We start from the raw sequence: 20,636 nt of genomic DNA, 5'->3' as shown, positions 1-20,636 counted from the left end.
GGGCTAGCAGCTTGGAGAGGAGGAGTGAAAAGCTGGCAATATTCATTCTCAAGACAGTGCATGTGAGCCATCAGACAGAAGTAGCAGGAAAGGCAGAAGCAGGCAGTAGCTCGTCCATCCGAAGGCACAGCCGAAAATTCAAAGTCCAATCAAATTGTGTTCCCATTTTTCCTCCATCAGTCTTATCTCCTGCTCCAGTTTATTACCCACACAGCACAATGCCAATATATTTGCAAAGTGCTATTTACATGCCTTGTGTGTTGCGCTGCTGCACTTGGTTCTCCTTAGAGGGGTGTTTTGTACAAAAAAAATAAGTGTCAGAATGATTAATCTCTCCGAAAATGAGGCTGCACTCAGCTGGCAGTTGATGAAGGTTAAGAAAAACCCTATTTGCATAACTGTATCAGTCAATTGTTACCATAAAGTATAAAAGTAGTTCTGTCTGGTGCCCACTGGGGCTGGCAGGGCAGAAGGCAGAGAACCCAACGGTTGGGGGCACCAGATAAGTCTAGTTTTAGCCCCATTTTCCACCATAAAAGGTAAAGGTACCCCTGCTCGTACAGGCCAGTCTTGACAGACTCTAGGGTTGTGTGCCCATCTCACTCAAGAGGCCGGGGGCCAGCGCTGTCCGGAGACACTTCCGGGTCACGTGGCCAGCGTGACAAAGCTGCTCTGGCAAGCCAGAGCCGCACACGGAAACGCCGTTTACCTTCCCGCTAGTAAGCGGTCCCTATTTATCTACTTGCACCCAGGGGTGCTTTTGAACTGCTAGGTTGGCAGGCGCTGGGACCGAGCAACGGGAGCGCACCCCGCCGCGGGGATTCGAACTGCCGACCTTTCGATCGGCAAGCCCTAGGTGCTGAGGCTTTTACCCACATCGCCACCCGCGTCCCTCATTTTCCACCATGCAGAGTTCTAAAATTGTCCAGTAGCACCTTAGAGACCAACTCAGTTTGTTCTGGGTATAAGCTTTCGTGTGCATGCACACTTCTTCAGATAACTACACAACAGCTTATACCCAGAACAAACTGAGTTGGTCTCTAAGGTGCTACTGGGCAATTTTTTTTATTTTTTTATTTATTTCGACTGCGTCAGACCAACACAGCTACCTACCTGAATCTAGAATCATGCAGAGTTCTGTAAGGGCTTATTATAAGGGCATTTTCTGATTTTATCAGTTTCTACTTTCCAGTACCATTTATTTTTCTGTTGTTGTTGCTGCTGCTGTTGTTACTTTTATTATAATTTATTACCCTTCACCCTAAGGTCCCAGGGCAGGTAACAATGGTAAAGCACAATATTAAAAACAGCTTAAAACAATGTTGCTTTAACAAAGAACAATTTAGGTCTCTTCAATGTGTCACAGGCAGCAAAGCCCCACAGACCAAAAAAAAAAAAAAGAAGGGGGGGGATTGTACAGAAAGTACAGAACTATATGGTGCAGAATAGACACAAGTCTTTGTGGGGTGCTCTGATCCATCTTGGGGATGGGGGTAATTGGCATTGTGCTTCAATGTTTGGGGCAGGGAAAGCCCTGAATCACCCCAATTTGCTTCATTATTTGGCATATAAAAAGAGGCCACACACAAATCACCGGTGCCCTGATTTTCGCAGGTTTTTTTTCTTTTTCAAATACTGCACACCATTGTATGACGGCTAACCAGTTTCATCTGCCTAAGATCAAATACTGAAGACAAATGGCCATTGATTATCAGATGCAAATATCAAATGTTTGCAGATTATCCAGCAAATATTCAAAGGCTATTTTGTGAACTTCTGAGTCTGACATTAGTCTGAACTTAGTCTGACATTAAAGTTTCCAAGGGTGGGGAGAGCAGCAGATTCACAATAACATAAGAAGTGCCAAAGGCCCATCTAGTCTAGCATCCTGTTCTCACAGTGGCCAACCAATAGGAAGCACACAAGCAGGGCATGAGTGCAACAGTGCTCTCACCCCAGCAGCTGGTACCCAGAGGTGTGGTGCTTCTGGTTCTGGAATTAGCATACAGCCATTTGGTGGAGTTTGGTTCATTAAGAGAAATCTCAAACTCAGGCAGCCCCCCACCTGCCTATCTTCCTACTTGCACCTGGTCCAGGGGGTAGCCCTGCCTGTCAGCTTCCTCTTCTTTGAGTCTTGAGTGCTGCACTTGTAGATCCCAGAAGGAAGATGAAGAAAGAACTAGAATGAGTTGGCTCCTCTGATTCTTGTGCCGCCTGCTGTTGGTGTCTCAGCCTTCTGCCCAACCAGCCTCAAAAGGCACCACCTGCCACTGGATATAGATACAGATACTACTACTACTAGTAAATAATAATAATAATTATTATTATTATTATTATTATTAATATATATTATTTATACCCCGCCCATCTGCCTGGGTTTCCCCATCGACTCTGGGCAGCTTCCAACAGAACACTAAAAACAGAATAAAACTTCAAACATTAAAAACTTCCCTAAACAGAGCTTCCTGCAGATGTCTTCTAAAAGTCCGATAGTTGTTTATCTCTTTGACATCTGATAGGAGGGCGTTCCACAGGGTGGGTTCCACTACCAAGAAGGCCCTCTGCCCGGTTCCCTGTAACTTCGCTTCTCACAGTGAGGGAACCCCCAGAAGGCCCTCAGCGCTGGACCTCAGTGTGATGTTTAAACATTCAGGGAGGATGTTTCCCCATCATTCTCAACCAGCCCCAGCCCCTGCCTGCTTGCTTACCTATAACCAGTCCAGGGAGTGGAACAGCTTGTCTGCTTCCTTCCCTTCCTTAGTTTCTGTGTAGAATATGGTTACCAGATTCTTTTTCAAGGAATCCGGGGACACTATTTATTATTATTATTATTTCATGCTTTATTTTAGGAAAGTGTTGCCCAGAGTTCTTGACCTTTTTTTAGAGGAGGGGACCCCAAAGTTGTTGGGCATGCACCTTGACACAAGGCAGGTGGAGAAGCCCATCTACAAACACACAAAAGCCCCCCAAAAAAGAGGTTGGTTGCGGGGAGGGGGGGAGATCGAGTAAAGGTGCACGCTGGTCTTGGGAAAACATGCATTAAAACACACACGCAAGGCACCGGCTTCCCATAACTGGGAGACAGCGGGAGGGTGAGTGCAGTCTCTATGGAGATTTAACTGGTGTGGTGGTGTCTCGTTACCAGAGGTGGACAAACAGAGGACTCACACACAGCCCTCCTCATAAGAGAGGCTGCTGGTGCCGGAGGAGGCACGAAGGAGTGAAGGAGACCCCATCTCCTGAGAACGTTTCAACCCCCACCCCCCGCACCCCACTCCTGGTGGGAAGGCAGCGCGGCACCGCCGGGGACAAGGGGTGCCGCAGTGCCTTCCTCACCCCTCGTTAATCTCACCACCTCCTCAGTGGCCATTGGAGGGACAGGAGGGAGGGAAAGCAAAGGAGCCTGTTCACCTGCCTGCCTTCCTCCCCTCCCCATTTCCCCCTCAGCCTTCACTTTCGCGCCTCTTTGTTCCCATGAGAAGCTGCCACCACACTCCGTCTCTCTCTCTCTCTGTCTCGCAACACGGCATAGCTCTTTTCTATGCTTCTCCTCCTTTTCTTCACCACCTCAGCGCATCGTTCACCACCCCCACCCCTAAATTCAGGTGTGCAGAGCACTGTGAGCTCTTCTGCTGTGGGCAGCTCTGCGCAAGTTCGGGGCGAGCATTGATCAATAAATGGCTGGCTGGAACTTTGACGTGGCTGGGACCTCCAGTGCTGCTCGCTGCCATGGCATCTGCCATGTTGCCTCACCGGAAGTCCCCAGGCATAAATCTGGGGACACCGGTGTGGTGTAGTGGTTAAGAGCGGTGGACTCGTAATCTGGTGAACCGGGTTCGATTCCTCGCTCCTCCACATGCAGCTGCTGGGTGACCTTGGGCCAGTCACACTTCTCTGAAGTCTCTCAGCCCCACTCACCTCACAGAGTGTTTGTTTTGGGGGAGGAAGGGGAAGGAGAATGTTAGCCACTTTGAGACTCATTCGGGTAGTGATAAAGCGGGATATCAAATCCAAACTCCTCTTCTTCTTAATTAAAATCCGGGGACATTCCGGGGGCAGATTTTGTCTGGGGACAGATTGGTGAATCCATGGACTGTCCCCGGGAACCGGGGACATCTGGTAACCCTATTATAGAACTCAACAGGAAGAAGTATGGGAGCAAGCTTGAATTAGTTGGCTCTGCCTGCCATTGGCTCTGGTTCTGTCCCTGCTGGGCTCCACCAGGCACCACAGATACCATGGTGCTGCTGTTAAGAGATGGAGTCTCTGGAAGGGACCTCAAAGGTGTCATTCAGTCTGACCCATCTGCCAACTCAGGAAATCTGATGCTACAGCATCCCTGATGGTGCCAAACTGCTCAATACTGGCTCTGGCTCCCCCTACCTTCAGCGTCCCCGCATGGCATCCCAATGATTACAAGCCACCACTGCAGCCCCCTAATACACAGCCTTATCCTCAGTGCCTATGCATTTCCCCTCCAGCTGAAAGGGCCCTTTGAATATGCACCCTGCATCCTTGTCTTGTCGCAAGGCAGAGAGAGCGCCACAGGCGAAATACAGGAGTGCTATTTATGCCTTTCCTGAATCATTCCTCCCTTATACAATCTTGCTTCTCTGCCGCCCACTCTGTTAGCTCATTATAAGGCTCTCCCTCCCTCTCTTCCTGCTCTCCTCCTCCAAACAGAGTCAAAGATCGTTCTTCTCATCATCTGCCTTTTCTCTCCTCGGGTTCACCAATTAGAATCTGTTGCTGGCCTTCTCATGGAGCCCTGATTCACCCCTCTCAGCAAAGATGTTACCCAGAAGTCCAGGCACGATGGGGCTTTTCATGCTGCTTTCTGTCAAACTGCAATCCAGATAATTAGGGCCACCTACCGTCGCTTTGCAGAATAAAGAGCAGTCTGCATTTTACCTGAAACAGATCTGCATAAATGGCACACAGGTGCACACCTGCTGGAGATGTTAGTGCTGCCGAATATGTAAAGAATGAGTTTCTTAGACCCATCCTGCTCAGTGTGGTGTCACAGTGGTAAGAATGTTGGGCTAGGACCTGGAAGACCTTGGTTCAAATCTCCACTCAGCCATGATGAAGCTTCCCGGGTGACCTTGAGACAATTGCAGTCTCCCAGCCTAACCTACATCACAGGGTTGTTGCCAGGATAAAATAGGAAATGGAGAAACTATTTACACCACCTTTGAAGAAAATGTGAGGCATAAATAAATAAATATACAGACATTCCTCAGAAGTTCCAAAACAACTTACCATAAATTTGGGGGGAAATTTACACCACAGGAGCTTATTGGGGGGGGCACTGATGGAAGGATTTTTGGGGGGAAGGGAGCAGACTTATATTGAATCAGACCATTAGTCTATGCAACTCAATACAGACAAGCAGTGCCTCTCCAGAGTTTCAGGCTGATGACATTCCCAGGCTGACTTGGAGATACCTGGGATCAACCCTACGACCTTCTGTATCCAAAGCAGATGCCCTGCCATTGAGCTACAACAATGAGGACTAGGACCATGGCTTCTGGTCATGACAGCTAAAGAAAACCTCCATGTTCAGAGGCAGTATACCTGTGAATACCAGTTGCTGGGGAGGGGGCTGCTGCCTATTAGCTCTGCTTGTGGATTCCCCAGTGGCACCCCCTGTAGGAAACAGGTTGCTAGACTAGGTGAACCTTTAATCTGTTCCAGCGCAAGTCTTATTTATATATATGGATTTCTTTATCTGGGTTGTTTTTAGGTCACCTAATAGTAAAGGCTCTCTAGGCTGGGGGTGGGAAACCTGTTTTTGGTTTGAGGGCCTCATTCCCTTCAGGGGGACCTTCCAACATGCCAGTGGTAGGTGGAGCCAGAGGCTAAAATGGGCAGATGTTCATGGACTGGTTGGATGCAGAGGAATGTGGGGGGAGGCACCAGCTAGGGAATCCCCAAGGGAAGAAGGCTCAGAGCCTAGGGAGTGGTAGTAGGACAACAATGAGAAGAAAGAAAGAGAAGAGTGGGGAGAGGAGGCATCACAAGCTTAACGGGTAACAGGGCTTAGTGAGCTGGGAGAGTCGGCGGCAGAGAGCAGTACTGAAGCAGAAGCAGAGGTGGAATCTGGAGAGGCAGAGATGAGTTTGGCTGGTGAAGAGTCATGGGTGTCTCCCCCTCCTGCTCTGACAAGCTCCTCCCACCTCCCAACCTCCCAGAACCAGAAGAGGCATGTAGTGGGAGGAGCAAAGATAGACTCTGAAGAGGAGGATACATAGACAGCTGTGAGGAGGCAGGGATCTTTAGTCTTGGCACCTGATCCATGGGGCAAGACCTACCAGGGATTAGTTCCTGTGCTCATTAGGCCTGACACTCCACCAAGTCTGTGCAAGTTCTTGCTAATACAGTGGTACCTCAGGTTAAGTACTTAATTCGTTCCGGAGGTCCGTTCTTAACCTGAAACTGTTCTTAACCTGAAGCACCACTTTAGCTAATGGGGCCTCCCCCTGCCGCCGCACGATTTCTGTTTTCATCCTGAAGCAAAGTTCTTAACCCGAGGTACTATTTCTGGGTTAGCAGAGTCTGTAACCTGAAGCGTATGTAACTTGAAGCATATGTAACCCGTGGTACCACTGTAAAGAGTTAACTGCAATGTGTACAGTGTGATTTACTGCTGGCTTGCTCCTTTCAGCAGAGCAACAAACACAGTTTTGACCTTTTGTAAAGTAGGATCCATTTCTCTACACACCCACATCCACACCCACACTATCCCACATCCAGACAAGCAAGAGGCATGTTCAGAGTTCAATGACATATTCCAGCCAGGCAGAAATGCTCTGGGTATGAAGCGAGGCCAGTGCAGGGCATGGCCTGAGTGACCTGGAGGGCCACAGTCAGGCCTGCTGTTTCTCACCCTTGCTGTAGGTAGCTTGCAATGTAGAGCAAAAAATAAAAAATAGGTGTGTTTTGTTTTTTAAAAAGTGTAATATGTGCATTGGTTTGCCTGTAGTAGCTGCCTTTGGTGCCTGATCCTGCCTCTTCCCTCTGTCCCCACAGGCACGGTGGCCATGGATCTGCAGAACACAGAGTGCCGCCCCATCAACAACAGCAAGCTCACCTTGCCAGCGGAAAATGGCTCTGGGAAAAGGAGGCCCAGTATTGCCCCTGTCCTAGAGGTGGCCGACAGTTCCTCCCTCTTGCCGTGTGACATGCTGAGTGACCAGTCCGAGGACGAGATGACTCAGTCGGATGATGAAGGACTCACTGTTATCGAGTCAGTGAGCTGTTAGTTCATATCTATGGCCTTTTAAACTGTGTGTGCGTGAGGGAGTATTTTTCTTGTTTGTTGCTATGATATGTATTTCTGTGTTGTTAAACTGCCCTGTGATCCTCTGATCCAGTATAGACATTTAACAACAAACAAATGAAATATATTTCTTAGGGTTGGTTGCAGGTGGCAGAGTAGTAAATCTGGCTCTTGGACTGCACCACAGTAATAATAATAATAATAATAATATTTTATTTATGCCCAGCCCTCCCCAGCCAAGACTGGGCTCAGGGCGGCTAACAACCAATAATAAAAACAAGTTGATTAAAATACAATTTTAAAAAGATTAGAATAGATCATTAAAACGTTAGGATGCAGCCTCTTCACAGGAGGAGAAAGGAAAAAGAAAGAGGAGGAGGGAATCAAGCTGATTCTAAGCCAAAGGCCAGGCGGAACAACTCTGTCTTACAGGCCCTGCGGAAAGAAATCAGATCCTGCGGGGCCCTGGTCTCATGAGGCAGAGCGTTCCACCAGGCTGGAGCCAGTGTTGAGAAGGCCCTGGCTCTGGTTGAGGCTAATCTAACATTAGACGACTGGACAGATTGTATGCCCCCCCTCCCATTTTTTTATTAAATAGCTCCCCACACTTGGGCAATTAGCATGTCAGGAAGGCAGCATTTAGCCTAGCTTTCTTTCTGATACATTAGTTTTTTATACGCATGGGAATTTTAATCCTGGGGAATTCTAGACCATTAGCTTATGTCACCCTTTGTCTTCCTCTTATCTTCCCCTTGCGCCCTACAAAGGGCCATTCTAGCTAGCTGGGCAGCATTAAAATGCATTGAAGCGCATGACCCGCCAGGGGGCACAACAGCTTCGCTTAATTCCTCCATAAGGAACATGCCAGGATGCTATGACAAAGGCCGGAGAATTGCAGAAGCTTGCCAGTATACTGTATGTTTTAATCATTCAGTCCAGCCCTGCCTTACAGTTCTTAACCTGGGACCAGGGTGTTCTCAAGTCCTGGTGGACGTTTGCTGCATCCCTCTGCTGAAATGCCAAGATTAGAGCCATGCTGCTTCCAAGACACACACACACACACACACAACAAATGGGGTGGCTTTTAGAGTGCAGCAGAGTGGAAAGTGCCTCCAGGATGGTGTTCTGGGTATTAAAGGACCCAGCAAGATGCCAACTTGCTGTTCTGTGGAAGCACTGCCGTGCAAATTTATTGTTATTTCCTGCACTTAATGGGCCATTTGCATAAATTAGCCTCCCATTAACAGTTTTCTGCTCCATTTCAGCTCTGTTCCTGGGTGGCATGCTTTCTATTCCATTCCTTTCTGCCTAGATCTCACTAGAGCAAGCAGGAGGTGAAGGACTTTGCCATGGTTTTCTTAAAGTGGCACCACAGTGCCATCTTCCGGACACATTTGTAATAGCTAAATTGCTATTGTTGTTTAGACGTTTAGTCGTGTCCGACTCTTCGTGGCCCCATGGACCAGAGCATGCCAGGCACTCTTGTCTTCCACTGCCTCCCGGAGTTTGGTCAAACTCATGCTGGTAGCTTCGAGAACACTGCCCAACCATCTTGTCCTCTGTCGTCCCCTTCTCCTTGTGCCCTCCATCTTTCCCAACATCAGGGTCTTTTCCAGGGAGTCTTCTCTTCTCATGAGGTGGCCAAAGTATTGGAGCCTCAGCTTCACGATCCGTCTTTCCAGTGAGCACTCAGGGCTGATTTCCTTCAGAATGGAGAGGTTTGATCTTCTTGCAGTCCATGGGACTCTCAAGAGTCTCCTCCACTCCATAAATGCTTTGCAAAATCAGTATGGGGCTGAGTTAAATGTCTCTTCCCCCCACTTCAAAAAACGACAACACCAAAAACACTAGGGTTGCCATGTTTCAAAATGCGAAAATCCAGACAGAAAAGTTGTTGAGCTTCTTTTTGTTTTGCCCAAAATCTAATTAGATTTTTGCAAAATCACAAAAAACTGGATGCTTTCCAGCTATTTCGAAGCAAAATCAGCAAAAACGACACTGCTGACAAGGGCCGAATGTGTCCAGGAAATTCCGGGTGTATGGCAACCCTACCATACACACAGACTTTTGTAGCCCCTCCAACATTTCTCAGATGGAAATAGGGACGTTCTATTCTTCATCAGGAAGCTTCTCACAAGTTTGGTCTCCTCACACCTAAATACATCGTCTGCACATCTACCGTATTTTTCCCTCTATTACACGCAGATTTTTTCTCCTAAAAAGTAAGGGGAAATGTCTGTGCGTGTTATTGAGCGAATGTGTGGTCCCTGGAGCTGACAAGCGCGAGTGAAGGCAAAAATCAGGCAAATATCAAATCGTCCGGAGAAGGGAGGAAAGGAGGAAGCTGCTGCTTTCCTGCATTCTGCCTCAGGGTCTTACTGCCCACCCGCTTCTGTTTCCTTACTGTGTTTGCTCAAACGGAACAAAGAGCAGAGAAAACCCCTCCCCTCCAGGCAAGCAGAGCGTCCTTCCTTCTAATTCCTCTCCGTGCGTCTGGGACTCGAAGGCAACATGCAGGTTGGGGGGGGGGGAGAAAGAGAGCTGGTTGGCTTGTGTGGGGGGGGGGACTTTTGCCTTCCTTTCCTCCCTCCGGTAAAACCCCTCTCCTGCATTCTTAGCCAGCTGCTTCTCTGCACACCCCTCTCCTTGTCGCTTCTATGTTTTTCCTTCTCTCCGTACTTAAAACGTGGTTCCAATCATGGATCCACATGGATCCTCAGGATCTTTGCATTGAGTCACCCCAAATTCACCATCAGATCACATAGCAATGATCTGAGGCAAAAACAGGGCTGCAATGGTGCAAAAACGTGGTTACAAAGCATGGATCCACATGGATCCTCAGGATCTTTGCATTGGGTCACCCCAAATTCACCATCAGATCACATAGCATGTCCATGGCTACAGCCTGCACCAAAAAAATCACGCACCCACTGTTGCCTGCGGCTGCAATGGTACAAAAACGTGGTTACAAAGCATGGATCCACATGGATCCTCAGGATCTTTGCATTGGGTCACCCCAAATTCACCATCAGATCACATAGCATGTCCATGGCTACAGCCTGCACCAAAAAAATCACGCACCCACTGTTGCCTGGGGCTGCAATGGTGCAAAAACGTGGTTACAAAGCATGGATCCACATGGATCCTCAGGATCTTTGCATTGGGCTACCCCAAACTCACCGTCAAATCACATGTCTGTGGCCGCAGCATGAAGCACAAAAATGATACATCCACTGTTTCATTCAGAATTTTTTTTTCTTGTTTTCCTCCTCTAAAAACTATGTGCGTGTTATGGTCAGGTGCGTGTTATCGAGCGAAAAATACGGTACATCAGTCACCATGAGCCAGTTACAACCTTTCTGCCAAACCTATCTCACAGAAGTGTTGTAAAGAAAAAAATGTTTGAGGGAAGGAGTCATGTACAGCACCTTCAATAGATAAACAGAATGAAATTTTTTTTTGCCTTGAGTCCCTGTCAAGGAAAAAGGTGAGAAATAAGAATAAGAATAAGAATGGAAACTGAGAATAATGAGGAACATACAAGAGAGAAAATCATATTGAACTAAGTGGGACTTAGTTCTGAGTAAAAAATATTTTGGGTTGTGGTGTAAGGTTGCCGGGTCTTTACACAGTTATTTCGGAGTGAGCTCCATTGATTACAGTGGGACTTACTTCTGAGTAGACAGAGCAAGACTCCATTTACAGTAAAGGAATAAACACTCCAAATGTTTCCTAAGAAATGAGTCACTGCTGAACCATCGCAATGAAACAATTTAAAGTGGATTGTTGGCCTTCCGCTTCAAAATTGCAGGGATTGCTTCACCATTTCCTTCATTTGGTGCAGGAATTTTATTTTCAGTATAAACAGGACTCAGTGTTTGCACCTACACACAAAGATACACAAACAAACACACCACTTTTAATTGTTCTCTGAGACATGGAGGGAATGGAAAAGGCAAACTGGGACATTCCAGGATCAAATCAGAAACCAAAATGGCTTCTGTGATTCCAGGACTGTCCCTGGAAAATAGGGACACTTAGAAAGTATGTGCATGCAGGTGGCAGAAAGTGGTTGAGGATAGCAGGGGTCAGCAAACTTTTTCAGCAGGGGGCCGGTCCACTGTTCCTCAGACATTGTGGGGGCCTGGACTATATTTTGAAGAAAAAGAAATGAATGAATTCCTATGCCCCACAAATAACCCAGAGATGCATTTTAAATAAAAGGACACATTCTACTCATGCCAAAAACGCTGATTCCAGGACCACCCGGGTCCCCAGGCCTTAGTTTGCCTACCCATGGGATAGAGGATGGGGAAGGAAATTCAATTTATTGCACAGTGTGATGTGAATCTACCTAATTTGTGGTTCCAACACATAACCTGAAATGCAGCTCTCTCTTGAAGTTTGCATTTCTCCTTATTTTGTGATGCTCCAGACATAAAATGCATCCAGTAATGCATACATTAGGATAAAGTGTTCATCAAATGCATCTACTATATACAATAGCCTTGCTTGAACACTGTAGTCCATGCCTTGGAAACTTCAAGGCTTGGTTACTGCAATGCACTGTCTGTGGGGCTGCCCTAGGGCCTGGTTTCGAAGCCACAGCTCATGCAGAATGCAGTGGCCAGAACGCTGGTGGGGGCATCTGACTGACAGCATGTGATGCAATTGTTAAAGCATCCGTATTAGCTGCCCATCTACTACCAAGCCAGGCTCAAGGTCCTTGTATAAATTTACAAAGGCCTGGACAACTTAGGTCAGGGGTACCTTAGGGACTGCCTGGGGTGGACTCAAAGTATTCTGAAATCCTGGTCTGGATTTGATCTCGGAATGTCCTGCTTTTCCTTATTTTCATCTGAGAAATGTTGTAAGGTGTTGTCGGATGTCCTTATTTTCATCAGAGAAATGTTGGAGGGTATGGAGTTACCTGAACCCCCCCAAGCCATCTGAAGGCAGCCACGTATAGGGAAATTTTTAAATGTTTAATGTTTTCTTGTGCTTTTATATATGTTGGAAGCCACCCAGAGTGTCTGGGGCAACCCAGTCGGATGGTTCGGGTATAAATAGTAAAATTATTAGTATTTATTTTATTATGGAATAGGATGTCCCTATTTTCATTGGATAAATGTTGGAGAGTATGCTGTTGGGCTTGCTGCAACCATTTTACATTTCCTGGAATTCCCCCATTGCAAGGGGCATTGTGTGTGGAAATGGAAAACCACAAAAAACAAAATGGTGGGCCGAATCCTGACCACTTCCCCCTTGTTCTACAGGTATGTGAAAGGCTACCCTCCCAACTCTCCCTACATTGGAAGTTCTCCCACATTATGCCACCTTTTGCCCGTTAAAGCTCCATTCTGTTGCTTGCGCTTGGATAAGGTAAGGACCTGTCACATTTCCATATCTATCAACTGTCCCTTCTTGTGAGAGGACAGCAGCCCAAATGCCCACTGTAATCTTGCACAACTTAGGGTTGCACATTTTTTTGGACATGGCAGCCCAAAACACTCCTTTTTGGGTGCTGTGCCCAAAAAAAGCACTGGGGGATCTTGTGTTGCATGACTTGTGAAGGAGTGCGACCCCAGAAAAGGGTGTCCCAGTTTGGGGCCACTTCATATTAGAAGGCATGCATTTCTGAACAGGTTCTTTCTTTTTCTACCCTTTTGTGGGGCACCAAGGTTCATAGGGGACACGGGTGGCACAGGGGACACAGGAGGCACTGTGAGTTAAACCACAGAGCCTAGGACTTGCTGATCAGAAGGCCGGTGGTTCGAATCCCCGCAACGGGGTGAGCTCCCATTGTTCAGTCCTTGCTCCTGCCAACCTAGCAGTTCGAAAGCACGTCAAAGTGCAAGTAGATAAATAGGTACCGCTCCGGCGGGAAGGTAAACAGCGTTTCCATGCGCTGCTCTGGTTCGCCACAAGCGGCTTAGTCCTGCTGGCCACATGACCCGGAAGCTGTACGCCGGCTCCCTCGGCCAATGAAGAGAGATGAGCGCCGCAACCCCAGAGTCGGTCATGACTGGACCTAATGGTCAGGGGTGCCTTTACTCTTTACCTTTGAAGGTTAATTTAGAAACACCAGCGACTGAAAATATTTCCTGAAAATCACCAATTTTATTTTATCTTAAGGTTTCTAGTCCCTACTGTGGCAAAGGCGTGCATGCAGTGCATGCTCAATGATCAGAGGCATGAGAAGGTCTAGATCAGGGTGGCCTCACCTCTGGCCCTCTGCATATTGCTGAACTAACAACTCCCATCGTCTGTGACTTTTGCCCATTCTGCCAAGGGCTGATGGGAGCTGTAGTTCAGCAGCGTCTAGAGAGCAAGAGGTTAGCTACTCCAGGCTAAACAAAACGTCCAGGGGTTTGTAGGAATGGGAGCTTTGGAGATGCAGACATGTACACAAGCTGCTACCTGGGCTGGGCTTTCTAAAAAGCCACACAAACGTCTCTGATGCTGGAGGAACTGTTTGAATGGCCAGCAGGGTTTCTCTATAAAGTGGAAACATCTGGTACATTGGCAGCTGATAAAAGTGAAGCAGCTGGAGATTTTGTTTCTCTCCTCTCCCCCCCCCCAGCTCTTGCATCTAAGCAGCTTCCCTGCCCCCATCTTGTTCATGTGGGGGCTCTTCTCTTCTTCCTACTTCATCCATCTTCCTGTTCATTTCATCCTCTCAGTTGGCTGTTCCTTTGTGACTCCTTCATATCCAGGAGAGTTGGAAATGGTTACTGTGGGAGGGAGGATAATTTTATTGGGAAAGTGGTCTAGTTTACCAACTGCCCTGCTTGCTGTGGCTGCTTTTATTACCTTGTTGTGAAGGATTTTTAACCTTGGTGGCTACATTCTCCCTCCCTCCATTCTCAGAGGCAGCAGTGCTTCTTAATCCCAGTTCCTGGAAGCCACAGGAGGACCACAACCTCTTGTGAGTGGGTCCTACCTGCAAGTTTCCCACTGGGGCATCTGGTTGTCTACTGTGAGACTAGATGCTAGGCTAATTGGGTCTTATCTTCTTATGGGGAGAATAGGTGACATTGGCCCTTTATTGAGCGCCAACCAGGAAGTGTAAAATAAAACATTTCCCGGCATCTTTCCAGGGCTGCAGGCACAACAGTTATGAAGACGCCAAAGCCTACGGCTTTAAGAACAAGTTGATCATTGTGTCAGCAGAGACGGCTGGGAACGGCTTGTACAACTTCATTGTTCCTCTCCGTGCCTACTACCGGTCACGGAAAGAGCTAAACCCCATCGTACTGTTGCTTGACAACAAGTAAGTACTTCCCCGCTCCAGCTCATATATACAACAAATATACAAATATACTGGTGCTACATCAGAGCCCCCACACACACCCTACACACTCCCTGTAAATAGAAAAGTAAGCTTTTAGGGGAAAGGCTCTACCTAAAGCTGATGCTCAGAGAGTGATTAAGAAAGATGGTGGTATGCTCTGCTCTGAAATTCTTCCTACTCAGACTGCTTCTGCTGGTGTTGTACGTGATGATACTGTTGCTGTTAAGTTGTGGGTGAACATATCAGACGACACAGCGATTCTTCAAACAGCTCTTGTTTATTCATAGGCCAGACCTGAACTGAAGGGTTCAGCCAGCCTGCTTATATAGAGCTCCAGTACAACGTAACTGTAACAACTTTCTGTAACTATTCAATCACTGAACGTCACTTTCGATCCCTTATTTGCATATGTGGACCTGAGTGAAAACTATCTACAGTATCCCCCTGCTGGCCCAGGGTGAGAACTTCAGTACATAACAGTTGCTTTACTCAAAAAAGTCACTTACAAGCACAGTGCACAAACACTAATACAATTTACAAAGACGAATTACAATGAAAGCAACAAATAGAACCTGACACACACACACACATACACAACACCTAAACAAATAAAGGCCAGTCTTATGGATCCTGCCTTCTAAAAGAGGCCACAAGTAATTGAAAACCTTCAAATTAAGGGCCAAACACCCAGGTAAAAAGGAATGTCTCATATCTGAAAATGAAGATGGCACCAAGCGAGCTTCACTGTGGAGAGCATTCCACAAGTTGGGGAGCTACCGCTGGGAAGGCCTGTTCTGTGTTGCCACCCTCCAGTCCTCTCCATGGTGGCAGCACACAGAGAAATGCCTCAGATGGCAATACCAGGATCTGGGTCTGTTCATGTGGGGAGTGGTGGTCCTTGACGTATTAGAGCAGCTTAGGAAATGATTGCGCAAACACTGACTGGCAGCAACAATTTCAGGTGGGCATCTTTCACAGCCCACTTTGGGGACAAGACAGGACTTGAACCAGGGGCCTTCCAAGTGCCAACTCTCTAACACTGAGCTACAGCGCCTGTGACCAGCAAAGGTCACAGGCGGAGGTGTATTGTGAGAGTGGAGAAGTACAACTTCGAAAGTAAGGATGAGGAGCTGGCACAGGATCCAGGGAAGGAGAGGAGACCTATGCAGAGACTGAAGGTGGGGTGTCATCATGGTCAGAGTGGCAAGAAGGGTGAAAGATTTGGACAGCACAGCACCAGAAAGCAAGGCTGGTGGTTGGGGGCCGGGAAGGAATTCAATTCAGTTTGCCTTTCAAAGTGGACCTATCCAATTCACACTTTTTGAAACATTGCAAGAATCAAACTGCAGCCATCCTTCAAAATCCGCATTTCTCTGGATTTTGCAGTGCAGTTCTCCAGCCAAGTGATGCGCACAAAAATGCATATGCTGTGGCAAAGTGTGTATAAATGTGCACGTATTCGTGAAAATAGAATGCCAACATGCAGTTTATTATGGGAAGCTGCTTTGCCAAAATGTGTATATTTTAGGGGAAATTGCATGCAGGCATGGGTCCATTAGGAGAAATTCACACTAAAAGGCTGAAGAATTTTCATGGGTGCTTCTTCATAATAAGAATTCACGGACTGATGTGGAAAACTGGACTTAAGATTGGAAAAAAGAGAAACTGAGTGTCTCTTTTTCAGGCCTGACCATCATTTCCTGGAAGCCATCTGCTGTTTTCCAATGGTCTATTATATGGAAGGCACAATTGATAAGTAAGCTTTCCCCTTCCTTTCTCTCTCTCTCTCTCTCTCCTTCCCTGCACCTGTCTCTGTCTCTTTTGGTTCAGTGCCCCAAGGCACAACCCCAAGGCACCACCATGAGGGACAGAAACTTGGAGGTGTTTTATTTTGTTGGGCTAAAAAAAAAAACACCCTCTAATAATTCATACTCAGATCCATAAACATACAAAACAGTTCTGCCTTTGTACATTCCTTAAGTTGATTCCTAAATTTTATGTCCTGAGGCAGTGTTCCCCATGCTGGCCCAATGCAACAATTTGGGATGGGGTGATCTCAAAACAATAAGGAAAAAATTGTCAGCAAATTGCCAAGAGCATAATTTTCTGAGACATTTCGAGCATCAAAGCTGGCTAACCCTAACCCCTCCCGCCTTCCAACAGCCTCCTAATTGTCACTTGTTTTGGGGAATACCTTTTAGCCTCGACAGCTTGCTGCAGTGTGGGATCATTTATGCTGACAATTTGGTGGTGGTGGACAAGGAGAGCACCATGAGCGCCGAAGAGGATTACATGGCAGATGCCAAGACCATCGTCAACGTCCAAACCATGTTCAGGTGAGGCAAAGTGCTTTGAAGGTTCAGCATCTCTGGCCATGATAATCTTCCCTCTTTCTCCAGGTTGAGGAACCCTTTTCAGCCTGAGGGCTGCATTTCCTTCTGGATATCTTCTGGGGGCCACATGCCAGTGGTGGGCAGGGCCAGAGAGAAGAGTGGGTGGAGCAATGAATGCCAATTTTACTTTTGGTACAGGGGGCTGGTTGCTACACGCACCTCTCAGTCCTCCATCCAGTCAAGCAAGCAAGCAGCATCGTCAAAGTCCAAGGACACATTCCAGCCAAGCAAAGCACACTTGGAGGGCCAAGCATGGCCAATGGAAAGTGTGGCCTGGGGACAGTTCTAAGGGCCAGATAGAGAGGCCTGGCAAGCTGTATTCAGTTCCCCACTCCCACTATTTCTCTTGCATCCCATAATGGAGAGCTGGGTCCAGGTTGGATGATTTTAAAAGAACACTGGACAAATTCAGTGATAAGGCTATCATCTACTCACCAGCCAAGGAAATGTGCACAAGAACACCTATATTAGTGAAGATAACATAGCAAAATGCATTATATCAAAGGAAATTCCTTGAAAATACGTCCTTTGTTAGTCAAGCCTGCATACAGAAATGTGTTGAGTAGGATAAATTCACATGTAATGCTGAATAAACATTTTTTTTAATGCAAATTGCAGAAGAAATGTGGACAACTGAATTTTAAGACAGGAAAAATGAGAAACGGAGAGAATAAAAATTGACAGTTTTGCCCCCCCCCCCACATACACGAGACATTGCAATGTGGGGTTCTCATATTTTCATTTCATTTTGTTTCACTTTAAATTTGTATACTGCCTTTCTATATACCTATATATTGATAAACAAGGCAGTTTACAAGCTGAAGAAGCAACAAAATACACAGCAAAGATTACTCATAACAATCTGATCCAATGCAAAAAAAAGTCACAGTTAAAAATATGACTTAGAATAAGCAGCTTATACAAAATAAAGTAATATAATAGCACACAAAAATAACACACAAAATATCATAGAGCTATAGAGTTGGAAGAGACCCTGAGGATCATCTAGTCCAACCCCCTGCAATGCAGGAATAGGCAGTTGTCCTGTATGGGGTTCGAACCTGCAACATTGGCATTATCGGCACCACACTCTAACCAGCTGAGCTGTCCAGTGACAGAACTAGGGCAAGAGTTAAATGGAAAAAGGCTCAGAGGTTACAGCATATTTTAATTGGTCCTCAGACATGCAGCCTGAGCTATTCCCACCACTGGGAGCAATCCTATGCACATGAAGCTGGCATAAAGCAATGTGGTGTAATTAATACGGCATAAAGTTACACAATAATATCAACAATAATTAAATAGAAATTCACTTAAGAATTAAAAAAAATCATTAAGGTAAAGGGACCCCTGACCATTAGGCCCAGTTGTGGCCGACTCTGGAGTTGTGGCATTCATCTCGCTTTATTGGCCGAGGGAGCCAGCGTACAGCTTCCGGGTCATGTGCCAGCATGACTAAGCCGCTTCTGGTGAACCAGAGCAGCGCACGGAAACGCCGTTTACCTTCCCGCTGGAGCGGTACCTATTTATCTACTTGCACTTTGATGTGCATTCGAACTGCTAGGTTGGCAGGAGCAGGGACCGAGCAACGGGAGCTCAGCCCATCGCGAGGATTCGAACCGCCGACCTTCTGATCAGCAAGTCCTAGGCTCTGTGGTTTAACCCACAGCGCCACCCATGTCCCACCCCCCAAAAAAATAAAAAAACATTACTAAATTACAAAACAACAGCAAAATTACAATGCGTAAAAGCTATATAAACAGATCAAATTTAACAACAAGATCACATAACTTAAAATAATTCCCTCCCCCCCATATTCCTCTTCTCCCTTTCCAGCTGCATCTGCTGCTCTTAAAGCCATAGGAAGGCTGTTTCTCAGCTGGACTTGATTGAGGGTGGGGGAGGCAAGACTATTTTGTCCTCCTTGGCAATTCCCAACTGAGTAGCAATTAAAGTTGTGGGATAATCAGCATCATATAACCAACATGCTTCAGTGCAATTAATACATGGTTAAGACCATAGAATAAGCTTAGTGAGGTCACTTCCCTTTACCTTGGGGAAAATAGGAAATCAAACGTTTGTTCACCCCCAGTCTACATGAGAAATTCCAGCTACAGGGGACTTCCGGGTTGGCGCCATTGTTTAATGGCGGATTCCCTCCGAGCTCCGGAGGGAATCGGCTCCGTAGCGTCTGGGTCTGGCCGCTGCGGCGAAGCGGGGACCCTTAAAATCACAGGCGCGGATGCCTGTGAACACAGAGACTCGGCGGGCACCATTTGCGCCCCCCCAATCCGCGCCGGAGCCTTTTTAAAGGCTTCGGAGCGGAGGCAGGGTGAGGCGTGGTGCTGAGAGTACTCCCTCGCCTACGGAGTGAAGCCGCAAGCCATAGACAGAGAGCGCCAACTTCTTCCAAGACCGACTGGACTCTAAAATATAAACCCGTGAGTAATACGGAGATTGGAACGTTAAAAAACTTAATTCTGGATTTGGAACAAGCGGGAAGGGGCTAAAAAGGAAGTCACCCCCCCCCCTTTGTAAACAATTTAAAGCAAAGGACTGGGCAACTAAGGTCGAGAGAACCTGTTTCTTAGTGAAAAGATCTTGATTTCACGGTTTTGACACTATAAGGATTTACTGGAGGATAAAAAGAATTTGGGGACTGAAATTTCACCCCCCCCCCGAGACCCGGGAACGTCCTAAGAGAAAGTCTGTTGCAAGGAAGATTTTGACAGCTGTCAAGAGAGCTGCGAGTCAGCTAGTTGCCAGCTGGAAAAAGAGAACATTGTTTCTGCTGTTTTTGTTGTTTTATTTGAAAATAACGAGGGCTGATACAAATTAACTGGACTTTTGGTTTTGAGCTGAAAGGAATATTAAGGAACTAAAATCCCCCTAGAGGGGTAATAGGGATACTACATTACAAAAATGGCTGGAGCACGTAAATTTCAAGCAGAACTGGATAGAACACTCGCTCTCTTGGGAAACTTGAAAGATGAATACAATGTTATGTCTACAAAGATAACACTACTACACTGGACAGTGAACAACAGTTTTGAGCCTGATAAGGACTTGAAACAGGAAGCCTACTTAACTGAACAAGTAAATGAAACTGAAAGTGCAGAAATGATGGAGCAAGGTGCTGTCTTTGAAGAAAATGAAGGAGAAGCAGGAGATGTGCAGGAGTTAAAGGAGAGTTACAATATGAGGCCTGACATGATGATAAAAAAGGACAATAAAAATTGGATGTGGAAAGCCTGGTCTGAATGGGAGATTATAAATCTGCGGAAGGTGAAAGCTGGAGCCTTGGGGACATCTGGATCTGTAAGAAATTTGAAACAAGAGTTGGAGCCCCCCATAGGCTTCGCGTTCAAGTATGGAAGACTGGCTGGAAGCAACAAGGATTCTGCTGGGCTGGAGCCCCTCCGAGACTTGGGGTTTAACATTAAGGACTATCAAAGAGACCGGCAGAAAGGAACTGAGAGAGATAAAAGGGCCTCGGACGTGAGGTCTCCAGGCTAAATAAATAACATAAAGACTGATGGACATTGGTTGGGGACTAGAACCGGGAAAAAGGGCGGGTGGAGGTTGGGATCCAAAGGGTACATAAGGATAATTTGTTTTTCTTTTCATTTTTAATTAGTGGTAAGGAAATTGGGTAAATCGTGGAAGG

At 46.7% G+C, this 20,636-nt stretch overlaps 1 protein-coding gene across 10 annotated transcripts in view; it reads left to right on the top strand.

Moving 5' to 3' along the window:
- Nucleotides 1-20,636, top strand: part of KCNT1 (potassium sodium-activated channel subfamily T member 1) — a 197,047-nt gene that overhangs the window by 156,048 nt on the left and 20,363 nt on the right. For 9 of the 10 annotated variants that reach the window (XM_053374812.1, XM_053374819.1, XM_053374811.1 and 6 more), the window contains exons 19-23: nucleotides 7,033-7,249; nucleotides 12,559-12,664; nucleotides 14,383-14,555; nucleotides 16,261-16,332; nucleotides 16,778-16,912. In XM_053374812.1, coding sequence (XP_053230787.1) covers nucleotides 7,033-7,249; nucleotides 12,559-12,664; nucleotides 14,383-14,555; nucleotides 16,261-16,332; nucleotides 16,778-16,912 — 703 coding nt within the window. The remainder of the gene's footprint in view (nucleotides 1-7,032; nucleotides 7,250-12,558; nucleotides 12,665-14,382; nucleotides 14,556-16,260; nucleotides 16,333-16,777; nucleotides 16,913-20,636) is intronic. The other variant, XM_053374815.1, reaches the window with a different exon arrangement.

The sequence above is a fragment of the Podarcis raffonei genome, chromosome Z, assembly GCF_027172205.1.
Source record: "Podarcis raffonei isolate rPodRaf1 chromosome Z, rPodRaf1.pri, whole genome shotgun sequence".
Classification (NCBI taxonomy): Eukaryota; Metazoa; Chordata; class Lepidosauria; order Squamata; family Lacertidae; genus Podarcis; species Podarcis raffonei.
The sequence above is the reverse complement of the archived record's forward strand: the minus strand, read 5'-3'. Positions and strand labels throughout refer to the sequence as shown.